Source organism: Macrotis lagotis, chromosome 4, assembly GCF_037893015.1.
Source record: "Macrotis lagotis isolate mMagLag1 chromosome 4, bilby.v1.9.chrom.fasta, whole genome shotgun sequence".
Lineage (NCBI taxonomy): Eukaryota > Metazoa > Chordata > Mammalia > Peramelemorphia > Peramelidae > Macrotis > Macrotis lagotis.
In genome coordinates, this window is record NC_133661.1 from 10707558 (window position 1) to 10725690 (window position 18133).

The 18133-nt window shown below is 51.3% G+C and overlaps 1 protein-coding gene across 7 annotated transcripts in view; it reads right to left on the bottom strand.

The window, feature by feature from the left end:
- The window catches only part of LHPP (phospholysine phosphohistidine inorganic pyrophosphate phosphatase), a 182407-nt gene extending 173180 nt beyond the window's left edge, over positions 1 to 9227 (bottom strand). For 3 of the 7 annotated variants that reach the window (XR_012477673.1, XR_012477672.1, XM_074232226.1), the window contains exon 1: positions 9006 to 9226. Coding sequence is in view for 5 of the 7 variants with exons in the window: in XM_074232226.1 (XP_074088327.1) it covers positions 9006 to 9145 (140 nt within the window). In the remaining 2 variants the exon portion in view is untranslated. Of the gene's footprint in view, positions 1 to 9005 lie in introns of all 7 variants that reach the window. The other 4 variants (XM_074232225.1, XM_074232228.1, XM_074232227.1 and 1 more) reach the window with 3 other exon arrangements.
- Between the last annotated feature and the right edge of the window lie 8906 nt (positions 9228 to 18133).

Here is an 18133-nt window from a genome sequence, read left to right on the forward strand (position 1 = left end):
TCAGTTTCCTTTTCTGTAAGATAAAGAAGTGGGACAAGCCCAGGACTTCTTTAATACTTTTGGGTACCACAGGCTCCCTGGCAAACTGGTGAAATCTATGGGCCATTCCACAGGGTTTTTTTTTTTTTTAGGTATTTGCAAGGTAATGGGGTTAAGTGGCTTGCCCAAGGCCACACAGCTAGGTCATTATGAAGTGTCTGAGACCGGATTTGAACCCAGGTCCTCCTGACTCCAGGGCTGGTGCTTTATCCACTGTGCCACCTAGCCTCCCCACCACAGAAGCTTTTTAAATGAATAAAAATAAAATGTGTAGGATTTCAAAGGAAACCCAATTCTCCTGGAATTCAGTCATCAAAATAATTCAAAGGACAAAGTTCCTGGGTCTGGCTCCAGAACTTGGGAGGCAGAAAGCTTGTGCTGGAGCTTGACTGTTGGTCTGGACGGTGCTTCGGCCACTCAGAGGCCATCCATCCTACAAGCCCCCCCAGAGCTGTCCAGCACTTGGCTGCTGAGGCCCAGGAAGGCTCTGCTTACTTTCCACAATAGCCACTTGTGTTCCTTAGTTTATTCCCCATCCCCCACCCCAATCCTCAGAATAGCTTGAATCCTCTTCTTTCAAGGTTCAAGCCAGGTGTTCCTTCCTCCGATCTCTGCCCCATAGTCCTCCCCTCCTCCCCTCCCCCCAATGATTCTTCCCTCAAATTTCCTTGTATTTATTCCTCTGGGTCCATGTTCTCTGCCCCCCCCCCCCAGTGAATATAGGGGCAGGAGGAGGAGCTCAGTTAGAATCCTGCCTCTTACTAGCTGTGTGACTTTGGCTGAATCAATGACCCTCTCTGTGCCTCAGTTTCCACACATGTCAAACGGGGGCAGGAGCTGGACTAACTCTAACTAATCAGCCCAGTAGGGTTACTTTAATAAGTCCTGGGAGCACAACTTACAGAAAGGCCCTCAAGAAGCTTCCTTTCTAATAAGACAACACAGAAAAGGAGGTGGGATGCAACTGGTGGTGTGGACATAGAGCAACTCTGAAGTGGCTGGGGGAGAAGGGAGGGGCCCAGGAGGAACCTGGGACAGGACGAAGCACATGGGCTGACTCCTAAGGGGTAAGGGGGGCATGCCAAGCGCAGGGGAAGCCAAATAATGCCAAGTTTGGGAATGGTAATCGGCAACGATTGTCTGACCTGAGGTCACAGCCCCTCTCTAGGCCATTTGTAAATCACACGGCTAGACAGAGGCCCAAAGGGTACAAATCACGGTCCCCCAGACACCAAATCACCCCCTGCAGCACTTTCTGCAAGGCCAAGGCTGACTCCCAGTACCTCCCTCTCAGGTTGTGGGGCAGACTCCTGTGCAGAAGGAACCAAAGCAGGGGAGAAAGGGGAAGAGACAATGAAGGGGGAGGGGGAGGAAAGCATGAAGAGGGGAGGGGAAGAGAAGAGATGGAGAAGGGAGGAGAGGATGAAGGGAGGGGGAGGGAAGGAGAGGATGGAGGGAGGGGGAGGAGATGGAGAAGGGAAGAGAGGATGGAGGGAGGGGGAGGGGAGGGGAGGATGGAGGGAGGGGAGGAGATGGAGAAGGGAAGAGAGGATGGAGGGAGGGGGAGGGGAGGGGAGGATGGAGGGAGGGAGGGGAGGGGAGGAGAGGATGGAGGGAGGGAGGGAGGGGAGGGGAGGAGGGAGGGAGGGGAGGGGAGGAGAGGATGGAGGGAGGGGAGGAGATGGAGAAGGGAAGAGAGGATGGAGGGAGGGGGAGGGGAGGAGAGGATGGATGGAGGGAGGGAGGGGAGGGGAGGAGAGGATGGATGGAGGGAGGGAGGGGAGGGGAGGATGGAGGGGGAGGAGAGGATAAAAATGAAGGCAGAAGGAAAGGATCAAGGGGGGAAGGGACAGAGAAGCCACTGATGCATTTTTTAAAATGCTTACAACAAATAAAAAGACCAAAAACACTCATAGATGTGAAGCTCAGATGGATAGTTACAGAATGGGCAGCTAGCTAGGTGGTGCAATGGATAGAGCCCCGGCCCTGGAGTCAGGAGGACCTGAGTTCAAATCCTGCCTCAGACACTTAATAATGACCTAGCTGTGTGGCCTTGGGCAAGTCACTTAACCCCACTGCCTTGCCAAACAAAGAAATAAATAAGAAAGTTACATAATGAATTGATTACACATTGTAAAAGAAAAGCAGACTCTCTAAAACAGCCCCAGTTCCTAAACAATCCTTTTTTCTCATCTAAAATGTACAAGGAAATGCCTGTGGGATTTGGTGGTTAAATTTAGAATAAAATCTTTTTCAAACCTTTCAAAAAAACCTATGCAGAAACACTGTCCCTTCTCCTGGTAGAAAGATGAAGGATTACTGGGGAATCCAATGAGGAAGCTCTCTGATGACTGGGTGAGCTTTCTGGTGTAGCTGTTTTAGCTGCTTTTCTTTTTTAGGAGGAAGGGCTCAAGTCCGGGGGGTGGGGATATGGAAATGATCGTGAAACAAAACTAAAAAATTCTGACAGGGTGGTCTCTCAGGTGAGCTCTTCTGAACCTACAAAGCATGGGGCCTCACTGGTTCTGCAATAAGAGAGGACCTGGGAATCATCCAGCTCACGTTGCTTGGTTTCTAAAGGAGAAACTGAGGCCAGAGAGTCATGGCCTGCCCTGCGACCCTGAGGGAAGCCCCTGAGAGAGAGACCAAGGCCTTTGTGCTGCTCCCTCTTGGCGCTACCTCACCCCCTCTTCCCCTCCACAGTCGTGTTCCCCCACTTTGTATTTATGCTATATATGATTGTAACACAAGTCCTCAGAGCAGGGGTGGCTCCATTCCTTCTATCTGGAACCTGGAACAACAGTAGGTGATTAATAAACGTTGGTCAGCCCGAATTCTCACCTAGGTGCCCTAAGACCCAGCGAGTGATTAGTGAATGTTTGCTGAACGGAGAACTGCCATGAGGATGGGTGGCTCCACTAACCCAGGCGCCCACAGCTCCTCCTAGTCTTCGCATCCAGTCAGGCCTCCAGGGAAGTTGGGGGGGGGGGGAACCTTCCTCTAATTTAAGGCTTAGAAATGAGAGAGCTCTGAGACACCGGGGAGGGGGAAATAGAGGGAGGCAATGAGAGCAGTCAAAGGAGAGGGAATGGCATGAGGCCGGATGGACGCCCACGAGCACAGGGACAGATGGGCTTCTTCCAAGGCAATGGGACAATCAAAGGGGAGGTAAAGACCTGCTGGCTCCCCTTGTTCAGCCCCAGCAGTAAAGGAGATTGCCCCTCAGAGCAGAGGGCAGGAAGGGCTGAGCCCCGGCCCCCTCCCCGCCTTTGATGGCGCTGGCCCTGCTGCTACTGCTGCCTTCCTACCGGGTCCAGCCCGAGGGGCCTTGGCCTCCTGGTTAACCTGGTGGGGAGGATGGTGCACGGAACCTCCTTTTTAACCAAATTTAACCCTGCTACTCTCCACTGAAGGACATCCATTCCACTTTAAGGGCAACAAGTGCCTTCTCTGTGGCTTTCCATTTTGAGGATGAGGAAACTGAGGCTCAGGGAGGCCAACTGATTTGTTCAGGGTCCAAATAAACTGTTCCCTTTCTATACAGCCCCCAGTCTTCTCTTCAATCATTCAGGTAGATCCTGTGATTTACAACTGTAATGGGGCTCAACGGTCCTCTCATCTCACAGAACTTGAGAGCCAGAGAAATGTGACTTGCAGGTACAAAACCAGGGCTTCTGACCCTAAAGCAGAGTTCCTGGCCCCAAGGCAGCTCATTCCCCACATTTTCTGTGGTCTGCTCTTGTCCCTGAGAAGTCTTGGACAGCAGATGAGCTGTGGTGATGGGGGTGGGGGACTGGAGGAATGAGGCCATGAGAGACAGCTGTGCTGTGATCTGGGGACCCAGAGAGCAGATTCAGGAACCTTGCACTGGAGCAGGGGCAAAGGCGCAAATTAGGCTCAATTGGAAGGAAAGCTTTCTAAGCCCCTGCCCTGAGAGGGAGGACCCTTCCGCACTGAGGTCTTCAGACCAGTTCTGGATGAATGCTGGTCAGGATGTTGTAGTCAGGGGCGACTTGGATAAGATGGCAAATAAGCCCCTTTCAATTCCAAAATGTGGCCCTTCTGAGAAACACTGTTCCCTTCACTCCTAGGAGCGGGTGGACTACAGAAGCGTCCATACAACCTCTCAGTCTGCCACTGTTGGAGCTGATTTTGAGAAACTGTTTTTTGTGACAAAAGACTCTCCTTTGGGGAGAGGGGAGGTACTGGTGTGTGCCTCGGGTGTACAAAAGCATCAGCACACCTTTGAAGCATTTGTACATCATGAAACAACAATCATCATCATCCAGCACTTTGCAGAGTTCAGACTGTCACAAAACTGTTAGTTTTTATAAACATTATATGCATATATAAACATTCTTATAAAATCAGAACTATTTGGATCCCAAGGGAATGGGGAGGCAAGGTCTGAGCACAAGGGGCTCCTCCTGGCTCTCAAGGTCTCTCTTCTCTCAAGTCTGTCAGTTGGTGTGTCTGGCCAGACTATCTCTATGCAAGCTGTGCACTTTGGGCTTGAGGGGACGGGCAGGGCTGAATAATTGTAAACTAGGGGAGGACCCAGGCTGATTTGCCCTCCTTGAACCCAGAGCTCTCTGTGGCTAGCTCCTCTTAAGGTGGGGATTAGCCTACAAGTTCCTCCCTATCCTGAACCCAACCTAAGGCTCATCTGCAGGCTGTGAGGCAGGGTCTTTTCAGGACCTCGGAGGGGGTCCTGGCCTTGGAGGCCACCAAAGGAGCCACATGGGGAGATGCCAGGGACAGGGTCCCATAGGGGTGGTCACCTCGGATGTCTGGGCAGTGGAGTAGGAATGAAAAGCACCACCCACTGAACTGCACTAGGGGAGCATCACCACCCCACCCCACCTCACCCCACCATGCTTATTAACCAAGTCTGTTTTTCTGCCTCCTTTGTTGGCTGTTGGGTAGCTCCAGACCTGAGGAAGACTCATCTTTGAGATCTCAATCCGGCCTCTGATCTTTCCCAGCTGTATCACTCTGTGTGCCTCAGTTCCCTCATCTGTAAAATGAGCTGAAGAAGGAAATGGTCAAGCCCTCCAGTATCTCTGCCCCAAATGGGGTCACACACACCACTGAAATGACAACAAAAACCAGAGGATCACGGTGGATGGAAAAGCAGAAGCCACAGAGGCATATGATGGAGAGAAGGGGTTGAACCTGGGTTCAGGTCCTACCTGCAATACCTCCCAGCTCTGAGGTCTTGTGTAAATGGCCTCAGAAAGAGGTTCAATAAACTCTGAGGTGTCTGTCAGCTCTGGGTCTCAGGACTCTAAAACTGGGCAGGACCACAAAATTCACTTTGTCCTCATCTTTAGACGAGAAAACCGAGGCCTGCCCAAGGTCACAGCAGGCCCGCCGGCCTGGCCCCACGAAGCTCTGCGGGGGCCCTGGTCAGACACGACCCTCCAGCTGCTCGAGGCTCCCTGTCCCTTGTCTAACAGATGCGGGGCAGGGGCCCAGCCACAGGATGTTGTAAATGTCCAGCCAGGCTGGCCTTTCAGATGCCGATGCTAATGGCCCTCAGCACATGGCTGTAAAAGCCGGCCCACGGGGTGGGCTGCTCGCCGACTGGGCCCCGGCCATTACAGACATTTAACTGCCTTCTGCCTCATAACGGGCAAGGGCCTCATGGTTCAAACAGGATGAATAGCACTTCTCAGAGAAATCAATCAGACTGAACACCCCCCCCCCCCAATAAAGGACTGTCCTTGGTGGGCTTGGCTGAGCTAGTCCTGGCTGCTCCCTGACTCATCCCCTGGGCTCCTGGGGCCCCAGGCCACCCTGAGCCGACCCAGTCAAAGGCCTCCAAGGACTTCTAGGTTTGGGGCAGTTGAGGGGTGTCATCACCCCTGTTTTATAAAGGGCTTCATCGACTGGGAACCAGTGAGGGCCAGGATTCACTCCGCCCCACCAGTGTTCAACACAAGCACATGGATAAGCCCAATGTGTATTTTCAGTTTGGGTGAGGCTTTGTGAGAAGAGGGTGGCAGCCCTGCCTTCCAGGATCTCGGGGTCCCAGATCCAGGGCTGGAAGGCCACTGAGACTGGTGCGATCCTGTGTCCCCATTTTTCCTACAGATCAGAAGCGGATCTTGGACCCTCTGCCCAGGCCAGACCAGGCTCTAAGACCAGAAAGAAAAGTCTGATGGCCACCAGAAGTGAGGGGGTGCTGTGAACATTGCGCCTTATTCTGGGGTTCGCCCCTGAGAAGTGGGGCGGCTCTCCTGCTGCGGGGCTTCCCTTCACAAGCAATGGGCCCCTCCCCAGGCTCAGCCCTCCTCCTTCTCCACACTCAGAGCCCCTTCTCTGCTCGGGTCCCCTTCTTGTCAGCCTCTGCTCACCACAGGGAGGCTCTTTTAAGGAGACATCAAAAGGAAGCCATGCATATGAAGGCGATCACGGGGGAAAGTCCAGAGAAGCCCCCAGAGGCTGGAAGCAGAAGTGTTGCCCAAATGAAGATGAAAATTAAAGACCCAAATTTGGTGAAAGGAAGGCTGCCTTGTTCCTGACCAACCACAGAAATGGAGCTCCCGGGAAGCGCAAGCTGACTCCAAGAGGAAGCTTCAGAGACTTTCTTTACAGAGGCCCGGAGGGGGCCCATGGTGGAGGCCAATTGGCCTCACGCCCTCATCTTACGAATAGGGAGACTGAGCCCCGTGGAGGTTTCATGACTAGTCCAAGGTCTCTCCACCCTGACATGAGGTCTGACAAATGAGGAAACTGAGGCCCCTTGTGGGGGAGGATGAGGTGCCTAATAAATGCATACCAAAGTCACTTCCACCCATGTACCTGTTAGTAGACAAATCTTCCCAGTTTATCCTTCAGGCCCTGGGGGCAGCTGCACCGGCCCCCTGGCATGACCTCACCCAGCCACCCCCTCCGACCCACCTTCTCTCCCAAGGTTTTGCCTCCTCTGGACAGCTCCAGGATGACCATCTGGCCTGGCTGCCTGGCCTCCCCTCCTCTTCCCCCACCAGGCCTGTACTGGTTCTGAGGGTGCCTGTGTGTGTCCATGGATAGGTAGATGTCCCGTGGAGGGGTCAGTACAGATGGGCAGAAAGCTTCAGAGACACAAGCATCATTCAGTCCAACTCAGGTCACAGCATTTATTAAAGGCCAGCCAGAGACCAAGTTCTCTGTCGGGGCTGGAGATGCAGAAACTAAAATGAGACTGAAAGCTGATCAAGATGGGCTGAGCCCCCTCCCTGAAGAACTGGGCAAAAGCCGGATGGAGGGTCCCTGAGGTTCCTGCCAACTCAGAAATTCTGTGATTCTCACCACTGGCACCAGCAAGAAGGAAAGAAGCTGACGAGCCAAAAACTCAACAGAGGGAGAAGAGCTGGCGAATGATGGCGCACACACGCATCAGAAGAGCAGGACGCCATCCCAAAGGAAGAGATGGGTGAGAAGCCTTTGAGGAGATGTGGGGGTCCCCCCCCAGTCCTCTGCCTATGCCCAGCGGAGCGCTACCAGATACTACGAGAGGCAGATGATGCCATGCAAAGCTGGAGCCTTACAACTTGGGACAGAGAAGAAAGCATCTCCCCTCTTGTTTGTGGGTTTGTTTTACAAGGGGTGCGTGTCTCAGGCTGGAAGACCCTCAGAGGCCACCCAGTCTATACGTTTCATTGTACAGAGGAGGAAAGTGAGACCCAGAGAGGTTCATTAGACCTGCCCAGTCTGATGTGACGCTGGATTTGAACTCAGATCTTTCTGAATCCAAATTCAGTTTCTTTTCTGCTACAACCCGTTGAATTTCTGACTCATATGTAGTTGATCATTTTTAACAGTTTTATAAACAAAAAAATGCAGTCTGAAGAATGGTCAAGAATGTCCAGACCCAAATGCAACCATATAAACTGAATCCCTGCGTGCGCCTATGCTAATCTGCTGATGCACCTCGGTTTACCCACCTGCAAGACAGGGATAACTCAAGCATGGACCCGATGGGATTGCTTTCACGACATCCACCGGGTTGTTCAAGAGACAATGATCTGTGTGTCTCTAAGTCACCCACACCAAGCTCCGATTGGTTGCGGGAGATGCCGAAGATGTAGGGGCACAGGCTGTGCCGCGGGCGGCTCCGCAGCCCATGCCAGCGGAGCGCCTTCTGGGGCCCAGTCTGTGCCCTCCAGGTCCAAAGGGACCAAAGCTCAGCACGAGTGGCGCCCGAGCTGCCAGGCCCGAGGAGGACGGGGCGAAGCGAGCGGCCAGGGAAGGGCACTGCCTAGACCTGGGTGGCAGGGGCACCTCCGTGGGGGCAGCCTGGGCCTCACCATGGGCAATGCCAGGGGCGGCACGCCGGCCGGCAGGCCTCATGTGCGCGTCCGGAGGAACGGGGGCAAGTGCGGGGCTGGCCGTGGAGGAGACGGCGGGGGCGCTGCCCACGGAGCCGGCACGGCCACTGGTGGGTCCGTGTCCCGCGAAGGCCACAAGAAGGGCCGCCTGGGCTGAGGTGCCCACAGCAGCTCTCTGTGGAGGGGCGGGCACGGGGGCGCCACGGCCCGTGAGGAGTGGGCGCGGACCTGCGCACTCCTGCAAGGCCCTGGGGGCGGCGGGCGGGGCCGCGCGTGTCCGGGGAGCGCCGTGGACGGAGCCCTCCCCTTTGCGCCCCCCCCCAAGGCCTGAGGACCGCGGGGCCGTGACCTTGGCCCGGCGCGCCGGAGGCCGGAAGCGGAGGCCGGCGGGGCGCCCCCACCCGGGCCCGGGGCTGCCTCGGGCCGCAAGGCCTGCCGGGACGCCCACGGGGGCCTCGGGGGCCTCGGGTGGGAGGCGCCGGCGCCGCCGTCACGCGTGGGCCCCGGCCCTTCCCTCCCCCCCACTCCTCCCGGCTCGCGAGCCAGGGCCGTGCTGCGCGCGCACTCCCGGAAGCGCCCGGCGTCCCAGGTTCCCCGGGCAACGCTCCCCAAGCCCCGCCCCCTCTCCGCCCCGCGCCCCGGCCCCCGCACCTGGCCACGGCCTCCACCGAGCCGGGGATGGGGGCGCCGCCGCCCTCGCCGCCGTCGTACAGCACCCCGGAGACGTCGAGCAGCAGCCCGCGCACGCCCGCCAGCCGCTGCGCCCAGGCCGCGGACGTCGCCGCCGCCATGGCTTCCGCAGCCCCGCCAGACCCGGCGGCCTTCCGGGCACGTGGCGCGAGCGGAGGCTCCTGGGAGATGGAGTCCGGGGCGGGGCGGGGCTGGGCGGGGGCGGGGCGGGGCTGGGCGGGGGGGGGCGGGGCTCCTGGGAGATGGAGTCCGGGGGCGGGGCCTGGCGGGGCGGGGGCGGGCGGGGGCGGGGCTCCGGGGAGATGGAGTCCGGGGCGGGGCGGGGCTGGGCGGGGGCGGGCGGGGCGGGGCTCCGGGGAGATGGAGTCCGGGGCGGGGCGGGGCGGGGCGGGGCGGGGGCGGGGAGATGGAGTCCGGGGCGGGGCGGGGCCGGGCGGGGCGGGGCTCCGGGGAGATGGAGTCCGGGGGCGGGGCCTGGCGGGGCGGGGCCGGGCGGGGCGGGGCTCCGGGGAGATGGAGTCCGGGGCGGGGCGGGGCCGGGCGGGGCGGGGGCGGGGCTCCTGGGAGATGGAGTCCGGGGGCGGGGCGGGGCGGGGCGGGGCGGGGCTCCGGGGAGATGGAGTCCGGGGCGGGGCGGGGCTGGGCTCCGGGGAGATGGAGTCCGGGGCGGGGCGGGGCTGGGCTCCGGGGAGATGGAGTCCGGGGGCGGGGCCGGGCGGGGCGGAGGCTTGAGGAAGCGCCTGCTGTGCCCTAGGCCTGGGCCCGGCAGGCAGCAGGGGCATCACCTGTGCTGGAGGCTGCCCGGCACGCAGCAGGGGCATCATCTGTGCGGCAGGGGGCCCGGCACGCAGCAGGGGCATCATCTGTGCGGCAGGGGGCCCGGCACGCAGCAGGGGCATCATCTGTGCGGCAGGGGGCCCGGCACGCAGCAGGGGCATCATCTGTGCGGCAGGGGGCCCGGCACGCAGCAGGGGCATCATCGGTGCGGCAGGGGGCCCGGCACGCAGCAGGGGCATCACCTGTGCTGGAGGCTGCCCGGCACGCAGCAGGGGCATCATCGGTGCGGCAGGGGGCCCGGCACGCAGCAGGGGCATCATCGGTGCGGCAGGGGGCCCGGCACGCAGCAGGGGCATCACCTGTGCTGGAGGCTGCCCGGCACGCAGCAGGGGCATCATCGGTGCGGCAGGGGGCCCGGCACGCAGCAGGGGCATCATCTGTGCGGCAGGGGGCCCGGCACGCAGCAGGGGCATCATCGGTGCGGCAGGGGGCCCGGCACGCAGCAGGGGCATCATCGGTGCGGCAGGGGGCCCGGCACGCAGCAGGGGCATCATCTGTGCTGGAGGCTGCCCGGCACGCAGCAGGCACATGCAGGTGTTTGGCCAGCACGCAGCAGGGACATGACCGGTGCTGGCCACACGTGCCCGGGGACCGGATCCTGCCTAGAATCTAACAGCTGGTGCAGTGTCAGGGTGAGCCAGGCAAGGTTGTCCAGGACAAGTCCGTGCTCAGCAGGCTCCTGCCTGGGCCCGTGGTGGCCCACATGCCCGGGGACCCTGGTTGCCAGACCCTCGCTCTGGAAGACGACCTCTCTCCTAACATCTGGACTGACTCTACCTCCCCAACCACTGGATGCCGTGTCTTTTGGCCCACGCCCCTCCAGCTGGGCAGAGGCCCCATCCCTCAGACCTATCCAGCCTTGGTGACGGGCCTGCGAGTCACCGGCGCAGCCTCTTAGCCGCAGGACCCCACTGCCCTCCTAGACCTGCAACCCGGGGATCTTTTGGTGGATTCTTCTCCTTCCCTCTCAAAGAGGTCCAAAATGACGTCACTATATTAGAGTCGAGTCCAATGTGTCCGACTGTAACTGATCAGAGCAATATGGACCCCAAAGGTTCCGAGGTCGACCACACATGGGCTTGGAGTTACTTTGAGGGGTCTATTGAGGCCTCTTGCTCCACCATGCAAACAAAAACCACCAAAATCGAGGTTGCACCTTTAATCGTTTCCAACTAAAGGGCAGATTTGCTCACATCTGGCGAGCATGGGAGATTTGGTGTGATGAGGATCTCCTGGACTCTGGGGTTCCCTCCCTCCAAAGGTGTGACCACCACCGGCCCATCTTATACAACCGTTGCTGGTGGACGTCAGAAGACCCCTTCCGGCATGCACCTGGGGTAGCTCTGTGAGTGCATCAAGCGGGGAGTTCCTCCAAGGGGGCAAGCCTGTCTGTGTTGTCCCTGGGAGTCCACCCCGTGAACTGAAGCCTTCCTTGTCTGCTCTCTTCCATCGTACCATATGGGAACGAGTGGAGGCCTCTGGCCATCCCTCGCCTCCTCACCAGCCCCTCTTCTCCTCTGTCCTGCAGGTCTTTTAAACATCCTTTTGTTCAGTTCTCCTAAAGCATGGGACCCACTCTCTATTCCACTGCCTATGAAACTTTGGCCACAGTAACCCAAGAGCAAAGACATAATGACAGAACTTTAAAAAGTCTGCCACAGGTTAGCAAGCCTGAGCTGAGCCCTGGCATTCTGTGCTGAGCTCAGACAGGGATGGAGAAGAACCCAAGCGATCTAGTTGGATCATGTAAAAGAAGATATGCTGCAAGGTCATCAGGGTAAGTGACTTGCCCAGGGTCACACACACACACACACACACACACACACACACACACACACACCAGATTTGAACTGAGATCCTCCTGACTCTAGGACTGATGCTCTCTCCACTGCAATACCTGTTATTCTTTTTGGCCAGACCCAGACCCATGGGTGTCCCCAACCAACCCTGCCTGGTCAACCCTGACATTTGGAAGCCCCTGGTGCAGGTTCCCCCTCCTCCTGCCTCCTACCACAGAGCAAACCTATTTTTAAAAGAAAAAAATCTGGTTGAAGAGGAGACGATGTCTTTTGATGAGCTATTGCATGCCCTTCAAATCCTGGCACCATCTACTTTTCTGGCCTTTTGGTTTTCCAAGTCTCTGACTTTGTCCTGGCCCCCCTGGGCATTTGTTTGTGCTGTCCTTTACCTCTAGAAAGAACCCTGACCAGGGCAGTTCCCATCCATGGCTGGAGACCCAGTCCAATACCATCACCTCCAGGAGAACATTCAACCAAAGTAACTTTCTCTTCTCTAAACTCTCATTCCTCTTTGGGGATCACGGATCTTTCCGCACTCGACTTATGGTACAATTTGTGTGAGGACATGGACACCCCCATCCTTCAAGCATTCTTGTCCACAGCTTTGGACTCTCCCTCAGCACTAAGTCTTGTCAAATTCTGCCTCCTCGACATCTCATCCCTCCCTCCCCTTCACTCTGAGGCAGAGGAAGTTGTGTTGGAAAAAGCACAGGACATGAACCTCAGGACCTGGGTTTGAATCTTGCCTGAATCCTGCTTCCTAGTGGGCCTCAGTTTTCTTCTATAAAATGAGGAGCCTGAAGGAGATAACTTCTAAAATCCCTTCTAAGATAACTTCTAAGACCTCTAAGCTTCCTTCTAACCCTAAATCCACTCCCATGGTTACCCCTTGTAGTCTTCATTAGTCAGGCAATAAGCCATCCCTAATCACTTGGGCTATTGTAATAGCCCACAAATTAATTCCCCAACTTTCAGCCTCTCCTCCATTCCCCATATAACTGAAAACAATCAGTACCATTTCATTCCCCTTCTAAAGCCTCTGCCAGGGTGCCCTATTGCTTCTTAAATTAAAGAAAAAAGAACTACCCTTCCATTTCCCAAATGCCTTTGCATAGACATCGTCCCAGACCTGGGATGGGAGACTCATTCCCGCCACTTTTTGGATGCTCTGGCTTCTCTCAAGGCTTCCTATGAACAAACCTTTATCAAGCACTTACTCTGTTTTTGGTACTGGGGATACACGTGAAGAAGCAAAAACATGATCCTTGCTTCAGAAAGATCACACTTGGATGGAGGAGGCGACTTAAAAATAAATAGGTTCCTCCAAGATGATGCTGATAAAGAGCTGCACTGAATATGGAAGCAAATTTGGAAAACTTAACAGTGAACACTGGAATGAAAAAGATCAGTTTACACACCAGTCCTAAAGAAGGGCAATGCCAAGGAATGTTCAAATTACTGAACTCATTTCATGTGCCAGCAAGGTTATGCTTAAGATTCTGGAAACTAGGCTTCAACAATATGTGAACTGAGAATTACCAGAAGCATTGGCTAGTTTTCAAAGAGGTCCCCAAAGGAACTGGAGACCAAATTGCCAACATTTGCTGAATTATGAAAAAAAAGCAAAGGAGTTCCAGAAAAACATCTACTTCTGCTTCATTGATGACACCAAACCTTTAACTGTGTGAACCACAACAAACTGTGGATCACAACAAAATGCAAATTAAAATAACTTTGAGATATCATTTTATAGCTACAAAATTGACTAAAATGAAAGTAACATGTTTCAGGGGACTTGGAAAAATTGGGACACTAATTTATTACTGGTGGAATTGTGAACTGAATCAACCATTTTGGAGTGCAAACTGGAATTATGCCCAAAGAGTTATTAAACTGCCTATTTCCTTTGTCTCAGCAATACCATTACTACATCTATTTCCAAAGATGATTGGGGGGAAAGGAAAAGAACCTATATGTTCTAAGATATTTATAGCAACTCTCTTTTTGGTAGGAAAGAACTGGAAATTGCAGGGATTCTCATCAGTTGGGCTGAGCAAGTTGTGATAATGATTGTGATGGAATACTACTGTGTTATAAGAAATGATGAACTTGATGATCTTAGAAAAATGAAATAATGCATGAAATAATGAAGAACAGAACCAAGAAAACATTCTAGATAGTTACAGCAGTATTGTTTTAAAAATGACTTTGAGTGAATAGGTCATTCTGATTATTATAAGCATCCAAATTAACTTCAAAGGACATATGAAGGAAGACATATTTGTGTCTAATGGTAGCCATCTCCAGGGTGGGAAGGATAAGGAGGAAAGAAAAAAAATAGCAAATTGTACATAAAAGATGCACAGTCTCATGTTTCAATCACTTTATTTTCATTACACTATTTATAGAAATGTTACTTTAATCCATAAATTTAAAATAATAAAAACCTTTTTAAAAATGTGTGACAATACCTCATTGAGATAGAAGTACAGATCATTTTACTTGCCTTCTGAGGAAGCTGTATGCAGGGCAAGAAGCAACAGTTAGAACCAAACATGGAACAACCGATTGGTTTAAGATTGGAGAAGTTTAAGAAGACTATATATTGTCACCTTACCTATTTAACTCAAATGCAAAGACCTTCATACAGAATGCCTAAATGGATACATCTATTATGAAACTAGAATTAAGGTTGCTGAGAAATCTCACCCATGCAGACAAAAGCATTCTGATGGCAGAAAGTGGAGAGGAATTAAGAAGTCTCTTGATGAAGATGAAAGAGAAGAAAGTAAAAGCTGGCTTAAAGATTAACATCAAAAAAATTAAGATCTTGACAACTGATCACAACACTTCCTGGCAAACAGAGGGAGAAGAAATGGAAGCACTGTCTGATTTTGTATTCTTGAGCTCAAAGATCACTGCAGATAGCATCTGCAGCCATGAAATTAAAAGATACTTGCTCCTTGGAAGAAAAGCTATGAGAAATCTAGACAACATGCCAAAAGAAGAAACATCACCTTGCAGCAAAGGTCTATATGGTTGAAACTACGATTTTTTCCAGTAGCACTATGTGACTGTGACAATTGAACTCTAAGGAAAACTGCAATACCACAGAATCAACACTTTTGAATTGTGGCGTTGGAGAAGACATTTGACCGTCCCTTGAACAGCAAAGAGAGCGAATCAGTCAATCGCTCAGTAAATGTACTGAAGCTTAAATACTTTGACCACATAAGAAGATGGGACTAATTGGAAAAGCCCCTGATGTTGAGAAAATTGAAGGCAAGAGGAGATGGGTTTGGCAGAGGGTGAGATGGATTAGTAGTATCATGGAAACAATATAATTTGGACAAACTTAAAGAGATAGTGGAGGATAGACGGGCCTGCTGTGCTATGACCACAAATCATGAAGCCTTGAAGAGTCAGATACAACTGAACAATAGCAACACAACAATATATTTACGGTGTCAGAAGGAAGACAATCTCGGGGAGAGATGAGGAAAGGCTCTTTGCAGAAGGTGGTATTAAGATGAATCTTGAGGAAGTTAGGGAAGCCAAGAGGAAGAAGTGAGGAGGGAGAGTGGATGCAGGATTTTGAGCGGGAAACGTTAAGGAAACCAGCTGGGTTATGGAGTCCATGAAGACTCCCCTAAAGTTTAAGGTGTAAAGTATTAAAAAGAATGGAAAAATAAGGAGAAAGCTTATTATTGGATTTAAATGACAACCAGCAAGTCTCATATTTGATCCTGGAAGCAACAGGCAGCCATTGTATTGAGTAGGGAGGTGACATAGTCAGACTTATGTCTTAGGAAGCTCACCTTGGTACCCTAGTGGATGAATTGGAGTAGAGAGATACTTGAGGCAGGCAACCCAACATTGGTTATTTCAACAGTCCAGATTTGAAGGGATGAGGGCTTGAACCATGGTGGAGTCAGAATATAAAGGAGAGATACTGTAACGACAGAAACAACAGGATGTGTCAAAAGATTGGATTTGATGGATGAGTGTGTGAGTAGTTTAGGATGACTGGTGATCCTGGGTGATGGGAGTATGGTGATGCTCTTTACAATAATAGAGAAGTTTGAAATGGAGCAGACTTGGGAAAGAAGGTGAATTATACACATGTGGAGTTGGAGATATCTAAGAGAACATTCCATTTAGATGTCTTGAGGTAGTAAGAGATATGAGACTGGAGGTCAGGAAAAAGGTTATGGTTGAATAAATAGATTGAAATCATCTTCATAGAGATGATAATTGAGCTCATGGGAACTGGAGTGGCCAGCAAATGAAATAGCACAGAACCTTGAGGGACATCCAGAGTTTACAGGTGAGTCTGGATGAGGATTCAGCAAAGACTGAGAAGGAGTAGCCAGACAGGAGATAAACTCAAGAGAATAGTATTACAAATACTTGAGAAAAGAGACAGAAGAAGAGGGTGATCATTACTACCTAAGGTTGCTGAAAGTTCAAAAAGGATAAAGCTTGGGGGCAGCTAGGTGCAGTGTTTACAGCATCAGCCCTGGAGCCAGGAGGATCTGAGTTCAAATTCAACCTCAGACACTTAATAATTGCCTAGCTGTGTGACCCTTGGGCAAGACGCTTAATCCTATTGCCTTAAATAAATAAATAAATAAATAATATAAAAACAAAAAAAGATAAGGCTTGAGAAAAATGTAAGAAAATGTAAGAAATGGGGTGGGGAGGGAGAAGTGAGATGGGAATGTAAAATTCAAAAAAAAATTTAAAAGAAAATGTAAGAAATCAAAAATATGGTAAATCCACATAAATCATTAACATTTTTATATATTACCAATAAAACCCAACTGGAAGAGATAGAGAAATTCCATTTAAAAATAACTGCAGACAGTATAAAATACCTGGGAGTCTACTTGCCAAGAGACAACCAGGAACTAATTAAACACAATTAAAAAATATTTTTCATAAAAATAGTTAAACAACTGAAGATCTATTAATTGCTCATAGGATGAGCCAAAAATAATAAAAATGACAATTCTATTTAAGTAAATTTGCCTATCCAGTGCCACAATAATCAGACAAAGAATTATTTTATAGAGCTACAGAAAAGATCAAGAATATCAAGGGAATTGATGAAGAAAAAATAAAGGCATTCTAACTACCAGATTTCATACTATTTTGCAAAGCAGTAATCATTGGTGCTGGCTAAGACTGTGGATCTGTGGAATAGATTATGTGCATAGTATATAGAGATAGGTGTCTGTAGTTATCTAGTGCTTCATAAAGCTGTCAAAATCCAAGTTTTTATATCAAGAACTTGCTGTTTGACAGAAATTGTTCTGAAAGCTAGAAAATAGTCTGATGGAAACAAGTATAAATGAACATCTCTCACACTAAATACTCAGGGTCAAAAAGGGTACATAATTTAGACATAAAGGTTGATAGGATAAATGACTTAGAGATGCTTGAAAAAAATACTCATTAGATAATAGAAGAGTTTATGATTAAGAGATGAAGAGCATCACGAGAGATAAACTGTATAATTCTGATTCTGTGAAACTAAAAAGCTTTTATACAACACCACTGCTTCCAAAATTAGAAGAAAAGCAAAAAAGTTGGGAGTGGGATGAAAAGGAATTCTACAACAAATTTCTTTGATAAAGTCTCATTCCTCAAATAGATAGGGCACTTTGCCAAACTTATTAAAATATAAGACATTCCCTAATTGATAAATGGTCAAAGAAGAGGCAGTTTTCAGAAGAAATCAAATCTATCAATAGCCACACGAAACAATGATCTAAATCACTACTGATTATGGAAATGCATATTAAAACAACTCTTGAGATACAACATCATACTTTTTAAATTGACTAACATGAAGAACAGGAAAAGGACATGCTGGAGAGGGTGTAGAAAAATTAAGAGACTACTGGACTGTTGGTGGAGTTGTGAATTGGTCCAACTATTCTAGAGAATAATTTGGAACTATGTCCCAAGACCTATGGAAATATGCCTTCCCTTTGACTAATAGTTTTATATCTCAAAGAGATCAGAGCAAAGGGAAAAGGGAGCAGCTAGGTGACACAGTGGATAGAGCACCGGCCCTGGAGTCAGGAGTACCTGAGTTCAAATCTGGCCTCAGACACTTAATAATTACCTAGCTGTGTGGCCTTGAGCAAGCCACTTAACCCCAATGCCCTGCAAAAAAACAAAACAAAACAAAACAAAAAGAAGAAAAGGGGAAAGGATCTATCTGTATAAAATATACAGCATGGGAGACACTGGCAAAAGACCGCCCAGCATGATGTGCACTCATCACTGAGGGGGCTGCACTCTTATGAAGAAGGCAGAATTGAAGCAGCTCAAAGGAAACGTGGCGAAGGTAAGTTTAGAGTACCCACCCCAGGTGTTCATATGTACTATATGTGCCCCACCTGTGGTAGAGCATTTCAATCTTGTATTGATCTAATCAATCAC